Source organism: Vigna unguiculata, chromosome 5, assembly GCF_037176805.1.
Source record: "Vigna unguiculata cultivar grain cowpea cultivar isolate G323 ecotype 2 chromosome 5, ASM3717680v1, whole genome shotgun sequence".
Lineage (NCBI taxonomy): Eukaryota > Viridiplantae > Streptophyta > Magnoliopsida > Fabales > Fabaceae > Vigna > Vigna unguiculata.
The window spans coordinates 19338972-19360572 of record NC_140796.1 but is presented as its reverse complement, the minus strand read 5'-3'; the positions used below and the strand labels follow the sequence as shown (position 1 = coordinate 19360572).

At 33.7% G+C, this 21601-nt stretch overlaps 1 protein-coding gene across 1 annotated transcript; it reads right to left on the bottom strand.

Moving 5' to 3' along the window:
• Positions 1–15027: 15027 nt before the first annotated feature.
• Positions 15028–15828, bottom strand: LOC114184445 (kunitz-type trypsin inhibitor KTI1-like). Its single transcript, XM_028071754.2, has one exon. The coding sequence runs from the start codon at positions 15772–15774 to the stop codon at positions 15145–15147; it is 630 nt and encodes a 209-aa protein (XP_027927555.1). The 5' UTR covers positions 15775–15828; the 3' UTR covers positions 15028–15144.
• Positions 15829–21601: the final 5773 nt, after the last annotated feature.

Sequence of the window (21601 nt, the reverse complement as noted above, 5' to 3'; positions counted from 1 at the left end):
ATAATATTTTGTAATTTCACATTCCACTAACACAAAAAGTTTTGACGTCTACAAAAATACTAACATCATATATGGTGACGTTAAAATTAACGTCTAAAAAAAACTGACGTCAGCTAATGTCGAAAAATAAGAATCTGACGTCCCTTTACGTTAGTTATATCTGCACCCGACGTTCAACTCGCGCCAACAGGAGGGAAAAAAGGCTGAAATTGATGTCTGTCCTTGCACTGGCAGACGTCAAGAGACGTTAGGTAGTGCTACAGCTGACGTCCCTTGACGTTTGTCAGTGCAAGGACAAATGTCAAATTCAGCAGTTTTTTTTAAATTTTGGCTGTATTTACATATTCCCACACCTGAAAAATAGAAAATTCCCAGAACATTTACAGGAACGTGGTAATTTTCACTCATAATTGTAAAGTTGTTTAAACTTTTACAATTACCACAAAACTAAAACATTCATCAAGAAATTGTTCTACAAAGTTTTTAAAATAAAATTGTAATGTTTTAGGGCCTAACTCCATTGTTCCAATAAATATGCTGCCCACTTTTGTCTCAGTGTTTGGATAGTGTCTTCCGATAAAGGTGATGGATTCTTGAAGCGCTAAAAAGATAATATACAAATTCATTATGCATGATTATCATTGTTTAAACACTACAAAAAATTGTTAAATACAACGGTTATTTGGGGTATAAAATGACGGTTTTGTCTACCATATTTTGCACGTATGGCGGGTGCTGATACTGCCATATATCATGCCGCCACAATGAATAATATGGCGGTCTTGGACGAAACACCATAACACCTGCCCTTAAATGCATTGCGTAAATAATGGCAGTTTGAACTACCGTATTTTGTGCACAAATAATGGCAGTGAAAACCGTCTTAATTTGTTTATTTTTAAAGAATTGTCATGCGAAATACAACACCTAGAAATGCCATTATTTGCACTATACGAATGCGTTATACGACGTTTCAACTGCCATAATTTGAATGTGATTTTTTTAATATTATTTTTATGTAACCTGCTTTCCATTATTATTGAACCTGTTTTCCATAAAATTAAAAACATCACAGACAACATCTTGATCATTAATACTTTCATTCATAATTCATATTTCATATTTAAAAAGTTGATATTATGAAATCCCATCCAAAAATTTTCACATTCAAAACAAAAGCCAAAAAAAATCTAAAACATTATTATAATACATTTTGCTAAATTTCTATAGCTATGTTCCTAACTTGTCTTTTTTGTCCCGCTTGATCTTCTTATACCAATAGGTGATAGAGCACCACTTCCAACATTGGGTACCTGGAATAAAAAAAACTTATAACTTATTCAAATTCATATGTGTATCATAATAAACTTATGTAATTTGTTAAATAAACTATTAAATTTTACCTCATTAACCGAAGTATATACCAAACCAGCAGCCATAACAGCAAAATGGTCAGCAACGTCATCTCTAGAAGCAATGTAGGCAACCCATGTTTGCAGTTGGTTTTTAAGAGTTATGAGCTCATTTTCCATCTTTAGAAACTTCTCATCCGTATTTGTTGATATTGACTACATGAAGCAAAATTCATACCATTTAACCTTGTAGTGGATTAGTTAAATGCAAGAGTGGGACTTTTCACGGTGCAATGTAAATATCTCTATTTAACGCAGCCATCCATGTTTGCAAATAACTTTTCACGGGATCAAGTGAGTTTCTAGAAGCTTGAATTGTCCGAGGTTCAATGAATCCATACATGGAAGCTCGACCTTGTTCCACAATTACTTTGTCCATGTACCTACAATAAAACGGTTAGGTATAAATTAAAAAATATCAATTTCAAGTTCTAAATGTGGAATACAATAAAATATCTTACATGCACCATAGTTGTAAAATTAAATATTTAACATCTTGTCTTCTGCAACGTCATCTTTTGCTTTTGCCATGTCATCATCTTCACGTATAACACATTGACGCCTAACATGTTGCTTTTCAGGATAGGTGGATTGAAATAAAGATTTTTGAAAGGTATAAGATCAAAAAATTTATAAATTATAAAATTGAACTACTAAGAATATGATGCCATATTACCTTTTGTGGGCCAAAGTATGGCATCATCAATGCTTTAGGCCAAGCTATAAATGTGCCTAAAGCCTCCCTAACGAATTGGATTTCTTAAGTTGGCAAAGGCACTTGAGCATGGGGATCTAGAATTTCATCAATTGTCACACGCGCGTACTGGTGCAGTAGAGGAACACCATGGATAGTCTCCCCCCTTGAAGTTGTCTTCCTATGGCCACTTCGTGCGGAGGATCTCCATAAACCAATAGCTTATACTAACTCGTGTAGTCAATATGATCTGTAGCAGAGCATGAGCCTTTTGTGCTCACACGTTTTCCTGTAGGAGCTTGAGTGGGGATCTCCGTATTCTACTACTGCATGGATAAAACTTTTCTTCAAGTGCTCTTTGTATTTGTTGTTGTTTTTGAAGTTGTTCCATGAAGTGTTGATCCATAATTCCCATGCGTTGGTTCATTTTTTCCTCCATTTGTTGCTCCATCTTCCTCAAGGCCTCTTAAATCAAAGTAATCTCAAAGACCAATGAAACCTCCAACACCACGAACATGTCCTGGGTGCTCTCGCTTTCCAATCGCTGTTGTTAGTATATCGTCCCAACCATGACCAACAAATGAACCTTGGGTCTCTTGCTCAACTAACTCATCCTGCACCACATAAACAAGTTTAATCATAAAGAGGAAGCATATGAACTATGGGTGTCAAATACGGGATGTACTTACTATTCTTCCAAATATCATTTTAGTTGATTGTGATGTCATGATCCCATCAGACTTAGTCTGAGCAGCCTTTCACAGCTCGTACCTAGGAATTGTAGGTACTTTGTCAGGGGACTCAAGTCCTAAGGCTTGCACACGAGACTTTTTCATTTTTTTTCTCTAATAAGGCATAACCACCTCTAGAGAATACGTGCGGTGTATCATTAAGCCTTTTTCTTTCTTGGGCTGCTGTCCTTTTTTCCTATCACACACATAAAATTATTTACTAACTTTAATTCAAAAATGTATGACTAGTGTCACTATAAACAAATTTCATAAACAAACCTGCCAATCCTCGGACTCTCTACATTCACGAAAATGCATCCAATCCTCCTCAGAGATTGATTACTTTATACAAGGAGTATCATGTTGTCTGTCTCTGAACACAGATAAACGTGTGAGCCTTGCCTTGAAGTCCCTCCATCTGGTGCCCATGTGAGATAACACCTTCTTCTCCAACATCACATACCATGTCTTCTAAACGATCATTCATCCATTGGTCTTCATAATCTATTCCTCGTGATGTCGTAGGCTTGTCTAATACTTCTCCACGCCAAGTCTAAAGTGTATAGCTTCTCATTATACTGAAGATGAAAAGATGATCACGCATTATGTCTAAGTCATGACGTATTTGATTAAGACAACGAACACAAGGACAAAAATATGTCCCATTAACAGAGATTGCGTGTTCTTGAGTGTCACAACCGAAATCGCGAAAGGATGACGAACCAAAAATATAAAATTTGTAAAAATAGAGTTTGGAGTCGCCACCATAGTTATTATAGGAAACTATGGAAAACCATAAAAAAGAGCAAGGTCTGCGAAAAACCAGATTTTGGGTCCGGGAGTCGGTTACGCGTGGGAAAGGTATTAGCACCCCCACAACGCCCGTCATAAGACGATACCTTTAATTAAATGTGCAAAATTTATGTGGTTTTTTCAAAATATTTAATTTTTTCCAAAAATATTTAATTTTTCCCAAAAATATTAATAAAAGAATGTATAAAAAAACAACAAACTATTTTTTTGATTTTTTGTGCCCGACGACGATTAATCCTCGCTCCTACGTATCTCCATGTGAATGGAGAATCAGGGTTGCGTAGTTCTTTATGAAAAACTATTTGAGAACCTTTTTTTATTTGATTTTTTTATAATTTTGAAAACTTTTTTATTTAAATTTTTACTATTTGGAATTATTTTAAAATTGGTGTGATGCGACGCGAGCGGCCGGGCAAACAATAAAGAAAGAGGAAAAAATATTTTTTATGATTAAAAAAAAGAATGAAAATTGAAAAAAAACTAAATCAAAAGCTGAAAGAATTGAGAGTGACGTACCTTAAAAATTTTCAGTATATCCTCACCTTTTCTCTTTTCTTTTTTGTTTTTGCTTCCTTTTCTAATTTGTGTTTATTTTTCCAATAGAGATAAAGATGAGAGGTGTCTATGTGGGTGGTAGTGAGAGGAAGAGAGGGTGTAGAGAATGTTTTCTTCTTCTTTTTGTCTACCTCCTTTAATACGTTTTTTTTGAAGAGAGATCAGAAAGGAGGTATGTATATGGGAGTGGTGATGGAAAAGAATGAGAGAAGTGTAGAGAATCCCCTTTATTCAGTTCTGACAGAGTGCGTATTTATACTCACACCTTGCAATATCAATGCAATCTTAGCCTTAATTGTAATGAACAATATAAGGAAGGAATTGGTCATGATACCAGCAAATTATGGGGATCAAATCGCAACCAAATAGAGCACAAAATCAATCATTATCAGTAACAAATCAGAGAACAAAATCAATCCCAATTAATAATATTGATTCTTACCATTTGAAGAGATATTGCTTCTAATTATTATTATATAATTAATTTCTCTATCAGGTACAAAGGTAGAAAATATTTGAGTTATTGGACTCATGAAAATTAATAACAAATTGGGCTCTTCCTCCTTTTTTTTTTCATCTCTCTTTTTTTCTTTTTTTCTTTCTAAAATTAAAGTTTGAAAAATCTTTGAAGATAATAATGTTTCACATTTTTTTATTTTATTTTATTTTTTTATTTTTTTATTTTAATTTTTTTTTATTTTTTTTGAAAATAAATCTATTCACCCAGACGAAATTGGATGTTGACAACTGCCCCTCTTTACTTAGATTTTATTAGATAATATGAAAATTTGACTTTTCATTTTATTGTAATAAAAGATAAGTAAAGATAAAAACACTAATTTCGTTCGGGTTTCAAAAGAAGATAAATTTGAAGACAAACTTGACCATACCAAGTAGAGAGTCTCGATTTGACACACTAATTCTTTTTGTTGTTTTTTTTTTATTTATTGAAAAAACCAAATTAGACCAATCCCGAGGAGAGGGTCTAGATCCAAAGGATTCGGCGACCATTACCATGTAGAGGGTTCCGATCCAAAATTTTTTTTTTTTGACTTTTTGAGAAAACATTAGACCAATCCCGAGAAGAGGGTCTATATCCAAAAGATTCAGTGACCATTACCATGTAGAGGGTCACGATTTGACAAACCATATTCTTTTTGTACTTTGATTTTTTGAAAAAGAGATTAGACCAATCCCGAGGAGAGAGTCTATATCTAAAGGATTCGATGACCATTACAATGTAGAGGGTCCCGATCCGAAAATCAATGACCATTGTCTCGCATATGGCCTCGATGTGACATAAGAAATCAATGACCATTGCCTTGCAGAGGGTCTTGATGTAAAGAGATCGATGACCATTGCCTCATAGAGGGCCTCGATGTGACATAAGAAATCAATGAGCATTACCTCGCAGAGGGTCTTGATGTAAAGAGATTGATGACCATTGTCTCACAGAGGGCCTTGATGTGACATAAGAAATCAATGACCATTGCCTCGCAGAGGGTCTTGATGTAAAGAGATCGATGATCATTGCCTCGCAGAGGGCCTCGATGTGACATAAGAAATCAATGACCATTGCTTTGCAGAGGGTCTTGATGTAAAGAGATCGATGACCATTGCCTCGTAGAGGGCCTCGATGTGAAATAAGAAATCAATTACCATTGCTTTGCAGAGGGTTTTGATGTAAAAAGATCGATGACCATTGCCTCGCAGAGGGCCTCGATGTGACATAAGAAATCAATGACCATTGCTTTGCAGAGGGTCCTGATGTAAAGAGATCGATGACCATTGCCTCACAGAGGGCCTCAATGTGACAAAAGAAATCAATGACCATTGTTTTGAAGAGGGTCTTGATGTAAAGAGATCGATGATCATTGCCTCGCAGAAGGCCTCGATGTGACAAAAGAAATCAATGACCATCGCCTCGCAGAGGGTCTTGATGTAAAGAGATCGATGACCATTGCCTCGCAGAGGGCCTCAATGTGACAAAGGAATCAATGACCATTGCCTTGCAGATGGTCTTGATGTATAAAAGGAGAACCTGAATTTTGCTTTTGTATTGTCGACAAACACCAAGTGAATGCCTAACGTTTTTTAGACTTTTAAACAAAAATTATCATTGCTGACCTTTTCTTTTCTTTTTTTTTTGAAATGATTTTGTGGAGTATGATGGATGATTTGATGATGCATGAAATGTTATGATTTTCTTTTTGAAACTATATGATATGCTTGCATGGATGTGTGAATGCATGAGTGAAATTTGCTCTATTTTTTCATTTTTTCATTTCTTCATAAATCTAAGAAATGTTGGAGGAGTTATGCATATGTACACGTTATGAATCATTGATTATGTATGACATGCTATGATTTTCTTTTCAAACTTAGACGATGATGCATGCATGGATGCATGGATACATGGATGCATAGGTGAAATTTGCTTTATGCAAAAAGATGATTTACTCATTTATGCATGACTTGATATGATGTATGAATTTTTCTTTTGCATTTTTTTGAAAACGATATTTGAATTGATTCCCATTTCATTGTTATTTCTAATTCATGGAGTCATTCTACTTTGATTTTTTTTTACTTTTATCTAAATCATTTCCTTGGTCTAATCAATTTACTAACAAACACTTTTTCATCATTTCTTTGAAACACTATTTCAATGACATACATGAAATTGCCAAGGGCTTGAAAAGGTTTGGATGAGGTGATGAAGATTAACTAGGGAGTTGCCCCAATTTGAATTAGTCTCGGGGCACAAAATGTGTTTGGGCTTTCCCTAGTTATTGATGGTATGAAGGAAATGACAGGGACTTCAAAAATTTGCCTTAGTATGAGAGACTAGGATGGTCTTAGGGTGCAAAAGTATGTTTGACTTTTCCAAATGAGAAGATTAAGAAAATGACGGGGTCTTCACAAGTTGCCCCTAATGTGATCAGAGTCTTCAATGTAAATAAATGCCCAAATTCAGAATGAATGATGGGAATATATGAATCACAAACAAAGTGACTGCCCTAGTTTGGGTTTGGGATTGATAAAGATGGACTATGTTAAGGTTGGTCAAGGTTTAGGCTTAGAGTGGAGGATACTGTATGAGAAAAAATGGAATTTCATGAAGAATGAATTGAAAGGGGACAACCGAAGTTTAGCTTAATTGCCTGATTGCCCATGCTAATTTTGGACTTTTGAAAACATGTCAACCATACATAATCTGCCCTAGTGTTTAAAAGAAAATCTCTGAACACATTTTTTCAATCTTTTTTTTACCTTTTTTATAGAACAAACCTGTTAGCAAATCTAATTTTTCTTCTAAATTAAAACCTTCGAAAGATAACAACCAATCTTCGATCTGTGTGGACTTTATTAGGCTTGTATCGTGGCCAAGGCTAGGGGTATGGAAGTGAATGATAGTAAAGGCCCAAACAAGTGATGTGAGGGTTGTTTCAAACAAGGATCTTTGAATAATGTTCCATTCAATATTTATTTGACTTCATTTCGTTCACCTTTCTTTTGCTTTCTATATTTTGACATTTTATTCTCATTCTTTAAATTTTTGCTTTTTTTTTTCTATATAACCATGTCATTTCTTTCTTTTTATTTTTGATATTTTTGTATTGGTGAACTACAAGTCGGATGAAACAAATGCAAACATTATGTCAACCCTTAGTGGGAGGGTGATCCTTGTTTAGGGTAATTTGAAAGAAATTTTTTGGAAGGCTCAAATTGGGTAGCAAAGGATAATTACTTTTGTTTTTTTTTGGATAAAGAAACATGGCCACACATCATTTCAAAACATGATTGTTTTTTCTAAAAAAAAAAATTAATTCACAGGAAAATAATTGTTTTCATCTTACAGGATGCCCCTTGTTTGGTTCTCTTTTTTCACTTTTTTTTTGTCTTATTTTTTGCCTATATTGTCCTTCAAAGTTGTTAGTCTAGCGAACTTTTTATCCCTTTGTATTTTTTTTTTGTTCAGAGAGTTTCTTGAAATCATTTTAAGGTATGTGTCCCGTTTATGATGATCCTCCATGGAAATGGAAACAAGGTTTATGGTGGAAGAGAGATGGATAGGGAAATAGATTTGAACAATTTCATGCATGCAAGATTAGATGGGTATTTCAAAAGAAATGATAACAAACAAAATTCTATTTCCTTATTAAATCCACTGATTTGACCAAAGAATGTTTTATTATTTTCTCATTTTTTAATGAGAAAGATTCCAAGAATTTGGTGACAGGCAAAATGGGAAACAATTTGAATTTTATTTTAGTGCATTTTTTTTTGTTTATTTTCCAAAATTTATGCCTATGCATGCTGTGTGTTTGAATCTTTGGATAACCACAAAATGGAATGACATGCATGTTTGTGCCTCACAGGGCACTTATTCACATGATGCTAATGAAATGTATGTTTATGGCTAATAATGGCGTGATTGTGATGAATTTAATATTACATACAAGGAAAGATGAGGATAAAGGACGCAAATAGTCTCCTTTTAGTGTCTCTATTTAACATGGGTTTGATGCTTAAAGTTATAAGGGAAAGTATATGTACTCACAAGGATAGTTCCCTAATACCTAAATATCAAGGTCACTAGAGCTATGGCCCACTTCATGACATTTCCCACAACAGTTGGTAAACAACAAGAAGTGGGAGTACCAATGAAGCAAACAACTCTAGCTGGGGTTCTCACAATGACCACTTGGGAAGTACATCCACTGTGACACTGCTACACAATCCCCTATAATTCTAAGCAACTCAGACCCGGGTATAGGGTCGCACTCATGTAATGAATAAAATGTGTGTGTGTGTGAAGAGAGAACACAATGTATACCCAAACCCAAACATGGCAATTAATCCAAATACAAAAATAAAGAAGATTGAATATACACATACAATTATTCTAAATATAAAAAAAATACAAATACAAATACCCAAAAAAGAAAAAAAGAAAAACAATGAGAAAGAAAATATATGAAGAAAAACCACATCAATTTTGCACATCCAAATAAATGGTCTGACTCTCTAGCATCCCCAGTGGAGTCACCATCTGTCACAACCGAAATCGCGACGGGACGATGAACCAAAAATATAAAATTTGTAAAAACAGAGTTCGGAGTCGCCACCATAGTTATTATAGGAAACTATGGAAAACCATAAAAAAGAGCAAGGTCTGCGAAAAACCAGATTTTGGGTCTGGGAGTCGGTTATGCGTGGGGAAGGTATTAGCACCCCCACAACGCCCGTCATAAGACGGTACCTTTAATTAAATGTGCAAAATTTATGTGGTTTTTTCAAAATATTTAATTTTTCCCAAAAATATTAATAAAAGAATGTACAAAAAAATAACAAACTATTTTTTTGATTTTTTGGGCCCGACGAGGATTAATCCTCGCTCCTGCGTATCTCCATGTGAATGGAGAATCAGGGTTACGTAGTTCTTTATGAAAAACTATTTGAGAACCTTTTTTTATTTGATTCTTTTTATAATTTTGAAAACTTTTTTATTTAAAGTTTTACTATTTGGTATTATTTTAAAATTGGTGTCATGCGACGCGAGCGGCCGGGCAGACAATAAATAAAGGGGAAAAAATATTTTTTATGATTAAAAAAAAGAATGAAAATTGAAGAAAAATCCTAAATCAAAAGCTGAAAGAATTGAGAGTGATGTACCTTAAAAATTTTCAACTCCTCACCTTTTCTCTTTTCTTTTTTGTTTTTGCTTCCTTTTCTAATTTGTGTTTGTTTTTCCAATAGAGATAAAGAGGAGAGGTGTCTGTGTGGGTGGTAATGAGAGGAAGAGAGGGTGTAGAGAATGTTTTCTTCTTCTTTTTGTCTACCTCCTTCAATACGTTTTTTTTGAAGAGAGATCAGAAAGGAGGTATGTATATGAGAGTGGTGATGGAAAAGAATGAGAGAAGTGTAGAGAATCCCCTTTATTCAGTTCTGACAGAGTGCGTATTTATACTCACACCTTGCAATATCAATGCAATCTTAGCCTTAATTGTAATGAACAATATAAGGAAGGAATTGGTCATGATACCAGCATATTATGGGGATCAAATCGCAGCCAAACAGAGCACAAAATCAATCATTATCAGTAACAAATCAGAGAACAAAATCAATCCCAATTAATAATATTGATTCTTACCATTTGAAGAGATATTGCTTCTAATTATTATTATATAATTAATTTCTCTATCAGGTACAAAAGTAGAAAATATTTGAGTTATTGGGCTCATGAAAATTAATAACAAATTGGGCTCTTCCTCCTTTTTTTCTTTTTTTTCATCTCTTTTTTTTTCTAAAATTAAAGTTTGAAAAATCTTTGAAGAAAATAATGTTTCACATTTTTTTATTTTGTTTTTATTTTTATTTTTTATTTTTTTTATTTGTTTTTGAAAATAAATCTATTCACCCGGACGAAATTGGGTGTTGACATTGAGCATATTGCAAAAAGTTAGAAACCCCCTTTTCATACTCTTCATTGATGCGACAATCATTCATCTAGCTTCAATCCATACTATTTTCGTAAAAAACTTCATCAATCTCAAATTTTTAATTCTCTCAAGGTAAGGCCCTACCCATTCGAAAAAAATATTTTTCATAATTTCCTAACACATATACGAAGAAGTCAAACATCATAAATTTGACAAAATTTCGACAGCATTTCGCATTGGTCTCGAAGTACACAAAATGAAAGAGATCAATTATGATCACAATCAAGTATGCATCCAGAGAACAACACAAATTGCCTCAATCGAAATTTTATCAAATTTATGCATAAACCTAACACGTTACAAACAATTATGAAAAATAATTTTTTCAAACTGTCCGATCGGACAATTCAAGATCTAATACAAACGATTAAAAATTTAATCATTTATACTAGATCTCAAACGGGGACTAAGGTTCGCTCAAAATTGTGAACTAAATATATAATAAATCTTCATATATAAAATAACAATGCAATAATAATAATATTAAAAAATAAAAATAAAAATATTTTAACACGCAACAAATCTAATAATAAATATAAATTTTATTCCAAATTTATCAATTAAATTTATCAACTATCATAAAATTTAAAATAAAAAATAAGCAAAAAAAATCAACAATATACATTAAAATCATTTTAACATACAACACATCTTATAATAAATCTAACTCTTATTCCAAATATATCAAAAATCATAATTTTCGTAATAAAAAAATAACCGAAAAAAAATATACAAAATAAATGCATACATGAATCAGAGGAAAATGAAAAACTAACATCTTGTAGCAAACACAAGGATGCAGATGGAGGAGGGTGGGTTACCGGCGAAAAGCTTCACGGTGCGTGCAAAGAGGGAAAACCTTGCATTTATATAAAAGGGAGACAAAACGAAATCCAATCGGTTCAAAATGCTTAAATCGGTGTACAAATGAAAACCCAACAAGATTAAAGGTCGAAAACTCACTTGCAGAGGTCGTGCTGGCCGGCAGAGATGGCTCGTGGAGAAGAAGAAAAGTTAGTTTTTCGTGGCGCTGGGAATGATTTTATGAAGGGGGACGTCGATTCTGGTAGTAACTGATGTTAAGGCACGTTTGATTAGTGAAGAAACCGACGTTACAGGACGTCGAGAACGTGGGCAACAAACGTTATGGTTGAGGGATGTCAGGCGCCTCAGTAACCAACGTTACGGGACGTCAGGTAATTACTGCACAAATGTCAAAATTGACGCATTTTTTACAAAAATGCCACCGGCCACTTTTAACTTATGCTTTCTCTTCAACAAACGTTAACTGCAAGATGTTATAAGCTCCTTTTTGTGTTAGTGTATTACATTATTAGTTACACGTCAATTGTATAATTTATACTAATTAAAATTAATTTTATTATTTGTTTAGCCATTTTTAAAACACATTTATCTTTTGTATCATTTCAATATAATTTATACTTTTCTTATTTCTTTTATTAATTCTACATATTTATTAGTTCTATAATATAATTCGTATACTTTCTTAAATTATTTGAAAAATATATTTACTTGATTATTCTATTTTACACTAATATATATATATATATATATATATATATATATATATATATATATATTTCCTTTTTATATTCTGTTAATTAGTTTCTTACATTCAATTGTTTAATATTATTACTTAATTTATTTTTAATTTCATTGATTATTTAAATTTTCTGCATTTAAATGTTTTAGCATTGTATATATTTAATATACTCTTAAATTATCTTTTCTTAAATTTTTAATTCAACCAATTAAGAATGTAATCTTTTATTTAAATTTTAATTTATTCATACTCGTCGTTTGTAACACCCCATTTAATTAATAATCGTAATTAAAGGAAACGTCACAACGAAATAGTATAATAGCGCAGTTCGGGAGTTTTAAACTCAACTCCTTACAACCCAAGGCACACTACCATGCCCAAAAGAAAACTAGATAAAGAGTTCAACCAAAAATACATAAATCTAAGGACGAACAAATACAGGGGTCATGCCCTAAAGAAACTCATAAGGAATTATAAACCAGTCCACGCGGACTATGCAGCGGAATCTCCACCTCCCTGTTGCCCACGGGTGTTCCTCGCATCTGCTCACACCAACAAGTTGATGATCATCGCAAAAGAGAGTACCACACAGCAGATCACACAACAAAGAAAGTAGGGTAAGCTAGAGCACAAAAGATTTCATCCATACAGTCAAAATATATTCACCATACCATACACATATGTCAACCAAGCATGTTATGACTTCTCAAGCAATACACTAAGACGCGACTCGACTCATTCGGATAGTATAACTTGGTCGGATTCAGCGGATGTCCGCACTTGTGGTGGATACCTCTGCTCACCCCCGAACTGCTCACCCCCGAGCTATGTGTTACAAATGTTACAATAAATCAATTTCCCTCACCACAAGGTTAGCCCTTAATGAATTTCAGGTCTCCTACTACTCTCACCATAGGAGTCAGTCCGCTTTAGGTGAGACTAACTGACTCCTTAGAGTGTCAGGATGCAACCTTACCTTGAATCCTTACCTAGTTATACAGATGGGGCACCACCATGGACTCCCACTAACAGGGGCCATGGAATTATGTCCCGACCACTGAAGCGCGACCCTGAAAGACTCACCTAGAGACTCCAAGGTATTACGCACTAACACAGACCAAACATAATCACACAACCAAATAATATTCACCATGCATGTATACGTTAATCGTACCAACCTTTAAAGCCAACGCCTTTCATGTTCCAAGCCCAACCCATTTCAACTCATCATAAACCATCCATGCATAAAGGATTTCCAACTCATCTCGTTATCATGCCTCTTTTTATACCAACCATTTCATTAAAATCTCATGCCAAACTCATATCAACCCATTATTCACAATTCATGACTTGCACCACTCGTTCATACTCATTCATCTCAAACTTTCAGCACAATACTTAAAACCAAGCAAACATTATCCATACAAAGCCAAGAAAACAATCACACCTTGCACTGCCTCGCCCAACACCTCGCTCAGGCTGAAGGGTCTCGCTCAGGCGAGCCCCCTTCGCCTAGGCGAGGGCTCGAAAAAGGGAAACAATAGCTCACGCGGGATCTCGCTTAGGCGAGACCCCTCTCGCTTAGGCGAGATGCTCGCTCGCTCAGGAGCAACGTGGATCACTTGAGCGACCGCTCGTGTGAAACATCTTGGGCGAGCGTCTGTTAATCTCGCTTGGGCGAGAAAACCAGAGGTCACCATTGTTCTCTCGTGCACAAACGCCCAACAGATTTACCAAGGTTCAATATAATCATACACAGGTTCACATCAACATACCACATATATTTAAAACGGTAAAACAATGGTACAAACGTCATAACTCAAAGAAAGGGCGAACCCAAGCTTCCCGTACCTGGAAAACAAGCTAGCAGAACGCTCCGACACGCACACAGTGAGCACGACAGTCCTAAGGATGGCCAAGGAGGTGGAATGAACGGTAAAACAAAAACAGGGATGGGTTATTACCAAACCCTAATGGTAAACAGTGAACATAGACCATGAAAAGAAGGAACATGAGCTGAGGAATGACTTACGTGGAGTAGGAGCTGGTGTGAGTTAGCTCGAAGAAGACTTAGAGCAAACCTTAGCAGAGCGTTCTGTGAGATGGAAGTAAGGTGACGGCTGATTTCTCTTAAAGAGTAAAAGCGTAAACGTTAGGGCAAACTAGGATCAGTTTTATCCTTTGGGCCAGCTCTTAGGCCCATCAGATTTGGGGCAGTCCTTTCTGTTAAAGGCAGAAAAAGAATAGGGCCTTACATCGTTAACTTTTGAAACTAGATTGCCTATTTCACCACAAATTATTTTTTTAATTATTTAATAAATAAGTATACGATATTTAATAATGTCACATTTCTTTTTTGTTAAATTGTTAAAATTTATAGCATTTTCTTAGTAAATCTTCATCAATTATTTTATTACAAAAAAGCAAACTAAACTTAATATTTATATTTTATCATATATATATATATATATATATATATATATATATATATATATATATTCATTTTAATTTATTAAATTACTTTAAAACTCAAAAATAAAATCATATCAAATATTTTTATTATTTATTTTTAACGTTATTCTCTGATTGTTTTTAAATAGATAATATTTGAGTAAGAGGGGTGCTTTTTCAGTAATATCTGTGAGTAAGGAAATTTTATTTCAGTATTTTGTTTTTCAAATAAAGACAAATATTTGGGAAAAATAATATCAAGAAAACTATAAATTAAATTAAAATAAAAGCGTTATAAACATGGAAGACAAAAGGTTCAGTTATTTTATTTAGTCATGCAATAACTTATTAGAACAAAGTTGTCTCTCACTATGAGAAACTAACTACACATGACATTTTAGGAGAGCATTGGTATAGTTCACGCAGATGCATGTGCAGTTGCAGTTGCAGTTGGAGGTAATGGGTTAACTCTCTGAAACTGAATCCACATGGCAGCCTTCTCTTCCTGAGTCACCACCAAAATCCTGTTTCTTCTAGAATCAAGATCAACTGCAACGTAGCCACAAGGACTATCCAGAGGACAGAACAAGAGGTTGTAGCCCCCAATGTCAACCGAAACCCTCTTAATTCTAAACCCACCAACTATTGTGTTGTTGTAGCCAGTAAGTTTAACAGGGTGACGATCTCCCTCACCCTTCACAACAGTCCACGTAGATGGAGTGGGAGCACACGGGGCTACAAAAGTGAACCCAATGTCCAAAATAAAGCTTTCTTGTATGTACGGGAATTTGATCGGGGATGAAATTCTTACGGGTAGGCCGTTAGCGGAAGACCTGGGATTTTGGACAACAGACAAAGGGCAAGTTTCGTTTCCCGTTATTGCGGAATGTACTCCACCCCCGTTTTGAAGTATAAATTGCCTGATAAAGTATGTGCCACCATTATCAAGAAAATTACCATCACTGTCCAACACAATAGCGGTAGCTGAAGGAAGGTATGAGGTGAAGCCACAAAGCAGAAACAGAGAGAAAAAGGTCGTAAACTTCATTTCTTTGGAGGCTCTTCAAGGTTTATCTTCAGTTTGGGTGAACCAACAATGAAGGAAACATCTATTTAAAGACGTTCTATTATAGAAACAGGGACCTGCACAAGATATCTTGTAGGTTGAGTAAACAATTTTTCCTCTTCTTGTGTGGTTCAAAATACTTTTACTGCAGAGACCATAAACAAAGTAGGTTAAACGTGGAAAGTAAGGATTTTATGGAGACTGCATGAGTTGCACATGCATGAGTTGCACAGAGAACCTTTATCTTAAATCGAGATTTCAAAATAAAGTTTTCGTCCATTACGTACTACATTTGTAGTCCACACATCAGATTTTGCTGGTGATAAGCTTCTCTCAAAGTTGAATCATGTGAATGAATCATAGTTACTGATGAACAATTTACCAAAATAGTTCGAATGAGACCAGATTTTCTTAATGTAGACTAAGCGAATGATGACACGTAAATAAGATATCTTACCAAGATTATAGAATGGTCTGTCCATCGTTACAAGTATAGCAGAAACAATAACAGGTTCTAAAACCATTGTTTAATAATTGTCGGGATTGACAATCTGAACTCAATCCCAACACGTTTAACAAGACACATTTCTAATAATTCATATTATAATCAAATAAAAATATCATCAACTCTAAATAATACCAGCTAATCAAATATCCATAATATTGCACAAAACAAATATATCTAATTTTAAACAAAACAAATGGTTAGAAGTGAGTTTTAAGCCCAATTCAACCTCAAAAAACTGACTTATAAGGTGAGGTTTGCACCTCACTTATATATTATAAAATTGCCTTATTTCTAGCCGAGGTAGGACTTCTAACACGCTCCCTCACGCCATATATTCATCTCGTGCGTGGGACAAAAATTAGTGGGTGGTCCGTAAGGGGCCCGATAGCGAGTGGAACAGAATGTCCAAGAAATCTCACTAGGATAGGTTTTTTTTTTAAACAATGACTCTGATAACATGTTAGAAGTGAGCTTTAAGCCTAACTCAGCCCCACAAAACTAGCTTGTAAGGTGAGGTTTGCACCTCACTTATATATTATGAAATTGTCTTATCTCTAGTCGATGTGGGACTTCCAACACAAATACCTTTAATTTTGCAAAACTAATTATATATAAATAAACTAAACAAATTAAAAAATATAAAAATAACTTACATGGACGGAGAAGCAACATTGACAGTAGCACAGGTAAGACGAAGCAGTGGTGATGGCGAGAAGTGATAGAGATATATATCCTAGATCTTCTTTTATGTTTTTTCCATTCTGTTTCATTCTGTTATTATATTTTTAGTTTCTGTTACCTTCCCCAACTATACTTTACAACTTTTTCTCTTGCAACTTCCTGTCGTTTATGTTGGATAATTTAGTTGCTCTGTTTGAATTAGGGTAGAGATATGATGTTCTGGGTGAGTAAATACACAATGACCCATAAAGTATAATGGTTGTAATTTCAGAGCTTAGGAACCCTTTAGGGGGGGCCTAATTTTGTTTCCTTTCTCTGTCTATTATTCTTTCTATTTTTATTTTACTTTTGCATTCTATGGATTGCTAAACTTCTTGGGTTGATTCCATTGTAATTTCATTATGGATTCTGAGGTTAGAATGAAATAATTCCTTTGCTCTTTTTATTATTGTTGAGGTTTAATTTGATCTACGTCTTTCATGTGATTGAATGAGTTTTTACCAATAATTCAGACTTTACTTTGGTTAAAGGTATTTACTCTAACGAAAATTAATCGAGACTTTACTTTGATTAATTAAGCTTTTTATTTGGTGAGGAGATAAAAGAACAGACATGATTAAACATAGTAAAATTTTATTGAGACTGTACTTTGGTTGAATTTACTGTGGATAATCTAAAAGTTCTCACTTTTAATTGAGACTATACTTTGGTTAAAAGTGAGAATGCCAACAAATTAATTGAGACTTTACATTGATTAATTTGCAAATCTACAACAATAATTAATTGAGCAATAATCTTTAGGTAACCAATGATGAATCTATTTTGAAAAGGAGTGGAATCAATCTATTTTCTTTACTATTGTTTTTATCTTTTCTATCTTATTTTATCTTTTTATCTTTATCTCTCATTTTTTTATTTTACTTGACTAACTCTTTTGTATAGTTTTATAAGAACTAATTTGTTAAAGATCAATTTCGTGTTCGTTGGAAGACGACTTTGGGTTACTTTACCCTTTCAATTGTGTTGACTACTATCTTAATAATACTAAAGTTGTTATAGATAAGTAATATTAATTTGATCGTGTCAACGACAGCTTTATCAAACTTGGCACTGTTGTCGGGGAACACGATTAGAATTTTTATCATTTTAGTTCTTATTTATTTTATTTTTTTTTCTTTTGATTTTATTTTTTGTTTATCACTAACATTTTTTTTTATCTCAATTTTTTTTCTAAAATTTATTTTATTTGTTTTAGTTACTTTTTTTAGTTACTTTATTTTTTTAAGCATAATTTTTGTTTGAGGATTTTTGTTTGAAAATTTGTGAAAATAGTTGGGAAACACTTTGACTAAGGAAAGACAAGGTACTTAAGTTGTCCATTGAGACACACCTCTCTTTCCTGAAAGTCTACTCAACAAGCTTTCAAGTTATTTCTTTTCAGAAAACCTCTTTCAGAAATGCAAAATCATTTTTCATATGAAAATAATCAACAATGTGATTTTCAAGTGAATTATAATCCATAACAACCACATTATCCATACGATTATCAGCAGCAAATTGTTACACCTACTTCTGCACCTGATATAAGTAGGTTAACTTTACGACAATTTAATGATCTATATTCTAGATCATCTTTTGTGGAATATGTGCAACCATCATACCATGAGCAACAACCATATTCTAAGTGTTCACCTCAGCCATCATATGTTCCATTTGTTTCTCAACAACAACAACATGCACCATCACAACAAGTTGCAGCAATCAATGGACCATCCTATAAGGAAGTTGTGTTATTAATGAATGGACTGCGAGAGAAATTAGACACCATAGATGAAAGGTTGCGAGCTGATCAATGATGCAAAGATATTGAGCAAGAATGGTATAAAAATGATAAAGTATTATGCGACATGATGGAGGATGCAAGTAACAACAACTTTGTAGAATTACTTTGTACTGTTAATACCACCCTCCAATGCCATCCGAGATTTGTTGAAACCCCAGAATTTAGAGCACTTCGTCATGAAATAGAAGATATGCTTCTAAAGTTGGCCATTAGAGCTGAACAAATGTCGGAAGATTTAAGTCAGCTAATGAAAGACAAAGCTATAGAGGCCAGCTTAGAAAAACTTATGAAGACGATAGTTGAGCAAAGGGATGAAATGATAATGTTAAGGAGCATGAATCAAAGGATGGAACAATTGAGCACTAATGTGAATGAGTACACGATTCAAATGTTAGATCAACCAACATCAGAATCACATCACACTGATATATCTACTAATAGATATAATGATGCTCATAGTAATATGTCTACTGATGGACATATCAATTTTGCTAAAGATGTTGCTGATGAAGAAATTGAAGATTCTCACACATACATATCTACTGATGGATATGTTGATGATGCTAAATGTGAATATGAAGTTTTATCTATTGATGATGGTATGAGTATAGATTATCTTTTTGAGGAGTAAAGTTGTGAGAACAATACAATGGAGGAACCAAGTGTAGTTGAAGAGCCAACGATATTCGAAGATGCACTTGAAGCATCAACTATTGCAACTGACTTGGTTAATGATGAAGTAGGAGATTCAACTACTTCAAGTGCAGATTTTTGCTCACAAGGTGAGATTGTGAGGATTATTGATGATCTTGTTAACTATCCGAATGCACCTGGTGATGCTCAAATTGAGTTGAAGCCACACACTCCACACATCAAGTTTATTGATGTGAATGATTCAAATAAGTTTTCAGTGGTGATTTTTGTTGATTTGGCTGCGGAGAAAGAAGAAAGGTTGTTGCAAAAGGAAAAAAGGTTAGACTCATATTCCTTTGAAAACATTGTTGATAAAAAAGTTAATTTGCATGCATGTTTGTTTTTTGTTTCTATTTTTAATTTTAAAAATTTTAAAAAATTTTCAAAAATATGTTTTTTTTATTTTCTTTAATTGTACAAGCTGACTTGTATTTTATAAAATAAAAATAAATAAATTTTGACATATGGCCAGATTGAGCCAAAAGTCACAATTTTTCGTTTCCTCCCCAAAATAAGTCCATCAAGGACATTTTTTTTTGAAATAAGTGTGGGGCAGATAAATTGTAGGTAGGATTTTTCTTTTTTTTGTTTTTCAATTTTTTTTTTGTTTTCATTTAAAAAGAAAAAAAATTGTGATTTCTTTTTGAGAAAATTGTGAAAGTATTAACTTTTTACTAAGTGAAACTTTTAAACAATATGTCGATATGAGTGGATTGTTTCTATGATTTGCTAAATGAGTTAATTTGAGAATTTCTTGATTAAATTTTTTGTGAAAGAATTTGACCTTGTGAGTCTTGAGCCTTAATGCAAAGGATGGACTGCCATGTGCCATTCCTATTTTTTCTTGAGTGACTTGCTCATGATTGTTTATACTCAAATATTTAGTTTGATTCTTTTGTTTTGCAACTTAGGTGAATATGCATGATTTGATATGACTGAGGCATTTCTTGTTTTTAGCTACTTGGCCAAATAAGCCCACCTTGATATTAATCCATTGATAGCCCCTTTGAACTTTAAACCTTTTTTTTTTCTTGTTTTAAGCCCATTGTAAACCCTTAAAAAGAAAAAGACCATGTTTTTTCTTATCTTAGGAAGAAAGAAAGGAGGTAGTGGATTATGATAGGATTGGTTGAGGAATAAAGTGTGTGGGTGAGTACCTCACCCACAAATTAATAAAAATGGCAAAAGGAAAAATTGTTGATGAAAAAGTGTTGAAATGAAAAAAATAATTGCTTTCTAAAAAAGAGAGAAAGAGCAACAAAGAGCAATAAACGAAAAATAGGTGTTTTTGAAATTATGCTCCATTATTCTTCCTACATTACTATTTCAAAAACCCAAAACTCCTAAAATTTTTCCTACCTTTGCCTTGGCCCCATTATAACCTGTAAAAAAGTCCTCATGATCTATGAATGTAAGTTTTCTGAAAGTTTGTGAATATTAGAGTCTTGTTAAGTATTACGATTGTTTACTTGCATGAGTATTTTGAGTGAAAACACAAGCCAAAACACTTGAGAGAATTTTGGTGAGAAAATACACATCTAACTTGAGTGCTTTCTTTCATAATTCATTGTCTTGTGAATTAAAAAGATTAACTCATGTGAAAAATAGAATCTTTCCGTTTGTTTATGCATGGTAACTTAATTTCTAGAATATTGATTTGTGTCAAGTAAGGTTCATTCCTTTGATCTAGTGTTGATATGAAGTAAAATACCTCAGAATAAAGTTTTGAAATTGCTCAATTTTGCCTAGGAGTGCAAAAGGATAAGTGTGTGGTTATATATGATGAGTGCGCATTTTTGCCCTCATTTAATGTTTAATTCTAGGTATTTAATTGAATTTGTATGCTTAAAGATTGATTTAATTGGAATTTCCTATAATTGGGTTTATTGAGCATGAGATACAAAAACATGTTAAAAATAGCTTTTTATTTGCATAAATGTTCTTTGGATATTTTGAAGTGTGTTAGTGCAGCTACAGCTAACTTGAGCTCATGGAGGTGTGGACATAAATTGATTAAAGCTCGGGACTTCAGAGCTTAGGAACCCTTTAGGGGGGGCCTAAATTTGTTTCCTTTCTCTGTCTAT